Raw genomic sequence first — 6,000 nt, 5'->3', positions numbered from 1 at the left:
TCTCGATCAAAAATGTTATAAGACACAATCCACGTTACAACATTTTTCAAGTTCCGGAATCACGCATCCAGGAAGCCGTTCATCAACGTATCCCATTAATTACTCCGCATTGCTTTCCCGCAATCCGTTCCACCATCTACAGCGTAGGTTCATCCACTAAACAACAAAAGAAGGTGAAAAACAAGCATTCCCTTTAGCAATCCAATCATTTTACGATTGAGAAACGTTCCACCATCGGCCATGCAGAGGGAAAATTGAAACTACGGTCTTTGGTTATTCTGTTCAAGTCCAAGAAACAAAAGTTCGAAAAAACAAACATTTTTTCATTTACCAAAGTGCTTTGCAACGGGAAAAAAAAGCATAAAAAGAAAACTTGCTCACGCCTCCTACTTTGAGGAAACGACGGAAGAAAAAAGAATAACACGAAAAGTGCAACAAGTCACATGGTTTTAGTACTTTTACGAGATATAAACAAAGGCCCAGCTGCAGTGGGAGTGGAGTGAGAAAACTGTGCGCATCGTTCGAGTGAGGGAAAGAGAGCAACGGTTCAGCGGACTTCCCCTCTGTGCGCTTTTGGGTGAGAATATATGAGAACGTACGGACAAGAGAGTGAGAGTGTATGTAAACAGATTATGGCTTGGGGGTGGAGTTTTGGAATCCGATGGTTTGCGGTCGTTTGGAAACAATTCAAGTTTGCACAGTTTAGACAAACCGTTGGCTAGGTCAATAGGATTCGAGGATCGATTGAGGTGGAATTAGAATTGCTTTGAAGCACAAAGGTGACAAAGGTGAATGGATCCAGAGGGAGCGAACATTTCGGAAATTGACAGTTGTACTAAAATGGATCTGCTTTATCGACGGCGCTGTACGCACGTGGTACGAATGGTGAGAGCATGTCAAGTGAGAGCGCGTGACGAGGCGGAGCCTACTGGGACTGAGAAGATTTGACTCCGGAGATATCCTTTTCATACTGCTGGGAGTTCGCGCACAGGGAATTAGTACAGGGAAGTGACTGGAGCGGGTGAAGGTTAGAGTGAGAAGGTTAGTGCAGGAAGCTCAAAGGGATTGTAAATCCGACACAAGATGCTCTCTCCGGTCATGTATCCGGTGTGTATACGCACCAATACAGCTGTAAGCCCCATGATTCGCTCAACAGGGACACACGTGAAGCGCCCTCTGCGTAGAGGAGTGAGCGAGCTGGTGGGATGCTGGCACTGTCCCACTCTGGTGCTCTGGTGCCAGTGGTCGAATGGATGGATGGAAAAACTCAAAAGTTAACGTCAACCGGGGCCCCGGTGTAGTGCTACTGGTGTTCTGCACAGCTCTCTGGATATGTATGTATGTCAGAGAACAGACATCGCGCGGTCGGTTCGCAGCTACAGTAGGTACACCAGCGAGCAGTGTAAAACTCCGATCGTAACTTTGCGCTGCTGATTTCAGTTGGGGTTTAGCAGTCACACGGGACGAACGTTTACACTCTCTGGAGATCTGCCCGGAACAGGAGGGAAACCGTTTTGAGCAAATCGGACACTGGAGACCGGCACCTGTGCGTAGTTGTGATAGAAGAATACATGGTGAAGAAGTGCTATTGGCATAGTAGTGTGGCGACATCTGTGTATCGGAACAAGTGATTGGTGATTTATGTGGTTCGGGGGAGAAATTGGGTTCGATCCCAAGGCGGTTGTGTAAAGTGTCCATCACAGGAAAACCGGAAGTGACAAGCGTGTGTGAGAGGACGTCTATCTTTCGTTTGCTCAATGAAACGTGCCAACTGACGGATCGAAACTGAAGGTGTGAGAAGTGGTGCCGTAATTGTGAATAGATTTTGTGATAGCAGCAAGTGATCGTGACATTTCGAAACTTTTCTCCGTGCGAGCCTAAGTCAACTGCCAGGTTCTGGAAACCTGAGTGTGCGTGCTACTTTTCCTGTAGAAAGCGATCACAATAGTCGTCACGGTGTACGATAACGGACTAAAGCTGCGTTCGGACGAGACAGTGCCGGGCTTCAGCTCGGCATCGCCCTGGCCAACGCTCGAACTAGAATGGGGTCGCAAGCTGTACCCATCTTCGGTTCCTCGCGGGGCCGGTGGCATGATGTTCGGGTTGCCACCAACCGGGGCCGATATGAATCAACCCCGCGGCCCGATGACATCACTCAAGGAGGAGCCGCTCGGAGCTCGAGCCTGGATGCAACCGGCCGTCGATACCTCAAAGTAAATATTTCAAAATCCGCATTTCGACAGCATCTGATAAATCCTTACCTAGGAGAAGAACAACACCATAAAACACCGCAACCCAACAAACACACTATCATCGACTTTAATTGTGCCAAGAATTTACGACCAAGATCGTAAATCATACCACTCTTACCATATTTTTCCGGTGCCCGCCAAACGGGGAGCCTTTCACATGCGGCGGACGGCTATCAGCATGGTCATAATTAAAAGCGGCCAAAAGATCGCTCCGGCACGATAAGGACCGCGAACGAAAGCTGTCAGCAGCGTGCGAATTATCCAAAATATAACCTCTGCTGGTGCGCGCGGTTTCCGCGGATGTCATATTTCACCCCGTGTAAATTGCATTTCGAACGCGACAAACTCTCTAAAATCTAAACCGAGTGCGGTGCGATAAGCGCGTTCCTATAATAATGAAATAGTTATGCGGTTGTAAATTGTTTTCACCCAGCAGGGCACTCTGGTGACAAATTTCCAGAGATTTAAGAACACGTGCTAGGACGAAGAACGGGCCACTACTACTGGAGCGTGGAGCGTGAAAAATTCGTTTTACCAGTTTGTTTTTTATGGTTTCGAATTCGATGATGGTACGGAACGGATGGGGATGATGATGATGATGATGACGATGACGGTGGTAGGGATGGTGGCTTGGAGCGATAACCATTATCGTTGGCGCCTGGAAGTTATGCTCTACGCGATACGAGTTTTGCGATATTGTTCATAGAATAGTGGTTTTGCTGAACACATTAAATTAAAAATGGTTTAAATACGGTTGCAAAATTGCTGAAACGTTTACCGTTCGTATTAAATACCGAATGAATTTTACGTGGTGCAATGTGATTGCTTAGAAATGTATATTAATTGAATGTGGTTTTCAATTAACTAGGGCTTACATCAAACTTTGGCCTTTGGATGGATTTATTTGATGTTCTCTGCTCGATAGGCCCAAAGTGGTGCTCTATCGCCGATGTAGTGCTCTACCCTATATCTAATTTATTTAGTCTTAAATTGAATCGAAGGTATATGAAATAGTAAATTTAATTGATTTTATTTAGTTTGGTTTGGTTTATTTATTTGGTTGATTATGTTTATCCAGATTTAACACCGATAACTTCGTGATTCCCAGACGAAGACGGGAAGTAATAAAAAGACGAAAAATTCAACCACACTGGTGTTTTGCTGCTATAACAGCGATTTCGGATGGATAGGAAAGCGATAAACTTCTGCTAGAAATAGATTGGGTGGGACTGAAAGTTTGGCAATGGTTTGTACTGATGTGTAAGTTGATGCGCTGTGAATTTAAATCCCTTTAACTGTTCATTTTCAGTGAATTATATTTTCCATATTTAATGATCACAGATCTTAAAGATAACTTAAATTTGTCACCAGTTTTATGATTTAAAAAATTGCATCATGGTAGATTTTGAGCACTATCCCAAGGGTATCCAGAGCATGTTCGGGTGTGGCAGATGTGATCGGAAAACAAATTTCACTATTGTTGATAATGATTCAATATAGTGCGATATTTGCATGGCCAGCGGTGAAAACGAAGCAAATTTTATCAAAAGCACTCACAACAAAAATCCAGCTGAAAAGTTCAGCAGTAAGGAATCTATAGTTTCAACAAGCAAGGCTACATAGCCCAAACTCTCATAGATCGTCAACTAACATGTTGGTTATTCATTCTTTTTGCGTGGACGTAGTTTACCAAAATTTGAGTAGGATTATGTGTAAATTAAAGACAAAATTAATTACTCATTCGAGCAATTTTGGGGCGAACTTCTACGGGAGATTTCATGAAAATGACGCAATCACTGGATCACATCAGACGAGCAGTTTAAAAAGACGCTTCCTACCACTCTTACTTTACCGTGGACCAATATATGATTTTTTTCTTCTTCTTGAACCTCAAGAAAATAGAATCTTATTCATACTAAGCTAGCAAAATCTGGAATTTATAGCTCCATTTTCTAAAAAGCGCCGATAGAAGACCATCTCAAAACTGCCTGACAATATGATTAATTTTGATTTTTAGGCTTAGCATATATTAAACCATCTTTTTTCGAAGTTCCCTAAACATAAATCCCGTGATAAAACTCGTGGTGAAGTTCATGATAAAGTTCAATTGGTAGAAAACGTCATTTTAATCGTTATGCACGTGACGGAGTGCCCGGGTACCCAACTCTCATTAGAATAACACGATGTAGAAAAGCGCAAAAACATCCTCAAGCACATAAGGGTTAAACTGCTTGAATGGTGTAATTAATTTATCATATAATCGAGCAGTTTTTGGATGTTCTTTTATCAGTGATTTTAAGAAAATGAGGTAATCAATTTCGATTTTTTTGGCCAATCATGTGCTAATCGATATAATAACAGCGCATGTCGCATACAACATTGACAACTTTGACATGTTGTAACTGTGTGATGTAAAGATCAATTGAGCTGAAACGTTTGCCACAGAACTACATGTACAATTTAACGATTACAAAATACCAAATTTTTGGAAGCACCTAGGAAAAATTGTTCGAAATAATAGCAGTTGTTGATTTGAACATTTATGTACTGCAAATATTTTAAACTATTATGTACATTTGTTAATAGGGTGGGGATTGTTTGAATTTTGAGAAATGTAAAATTTAAAACATGAAAAATTGAGCTGAAACGCAAATTATTAAAACTGCTGTTATTTCGAACAATTTTACCAAACCAAGAAAGGAATACTAATTATAGCTATTTTTATTACAAAGAGAGGATACTTTTCGTTCTGCTTATTGTAATAAACTTCTTGGTAGTTATTGAATATATCCATACCATTTTTGAAACGTTGCATCTTAGAATCATTGTTTAACATACGTATGAGCAGCGCTCGCAATACCACTGCTGATAAAGTTTTTGAAAAGTAAGGAGATGTAATATGTATTACAGAATGATACAAGCTCATTTTAGCAACGAAAAAGTTTAAGTTATTTCATATCAAACGCGGAACTGATCCATACACGATTTTTCTTCTGCGAATATGTTTATTTTTCATCTATTCTAAGAAATGCTACACACCAACGAAAATGGAAACAAATTCGTTTTTTTAGAAAAATGATTGAAAGTAAAATAAAAATTAACTAAATCCACTAGGAAGTTTCTCCACCTAAAAACATTATTTTATGTTTGCGAAGTTCAAAAGAGAACGAATGTTTTTTTTCAGATCAACATAGGGGAAATAACGGTTTTTACACTTGTTTACCTATTATCGAAAGGGGAGTAAACGAAGTCCTTCAGCGCTGATTTGTGTTGATAAAGGTTCATCATATTCCAGAGCATCGTTTTACAAAAAACGAACACTCTAAGACTTCATTTACCCCAAATAGTTCATGATCAAAATAGATCATTGGAGTCTCAGATAGCCTTCTTTTTGTTTTTCTTCTGTTCGGGACATAAAACCACCAGCGACCAGTAATTTGATTTGACTATTGAGAAATGATGAAATATTCGGTATTGATAAAGTTGTGATTCTTGCCTTCATCGCAAGGAATCGATTCTAATTGAAAGGACACGCTATTTATACCCTTCGAAGAGTGAGATCACTCTCCAAAGGCACGCCCCCTTGTTAGTCAAAAATGGATTCCTTTGCAACAAAATTAAGGAATGACTCCGATAATGACCATGCATCAGAACCCTAGTCTTAACCACTTCAAACTAGGGATCATCGAATAGAATATTAGGAATCACATTGATGAAGACTAACTAACTCAATTTTCATGATCATCCG

At 40.7% G+C, this 6,000-nt stretch overlaps 1 protein-coding gene across 4 annotated transcripts in view; it reads left to right on the top strand.

Annotated features, from left to right (window-relative positions):
- Positions 1-1,600: 1,600 nt before the first annotated feature.
- The window catches only part of kn (knot), a 206,918-nt gene continuing 202,518 nt past the window's right edge, over positions 1,601-6,000 (top strand). For all 4 annotated transcript variants that reach the window (XM_065227942.1, XM_065227940.1, XM_065227941.1 and 1 more), the window contains exon 1: positions 1,601-2,213. In XM_065227942.1, the coding sequence (XP_065084014.1) occupies positions 2,092-2,213 (122 nt within the window). In that variant the 5' untranslated portion in view covers positions 1,601-2,091. The remainder of the gene's footprint in view (positions 2,214-6,000) is intronic.

This window comes from Ochlerotatus camptorhynchus, unplaced genomic scaffold (assembly GCF_037179485.1).
Source record: "Ochlerotatus camptorhynchus isolate MF236.1 unplaced genomic scaffold, CSIRO-AGI_Acam_v1.1 ptg000277l, whole genome shotgun sequence".
NCBI classification, from domain to species: Eukaryota; Metazoa; Arthropoda; class Insecta; order Diptera; family Culicidae; genus Ochlerotatus; species Ochlerotatus camptorhynchus.
This window is presented reverse-complemented; position numbering and strand designations above follow the sequence as displayed.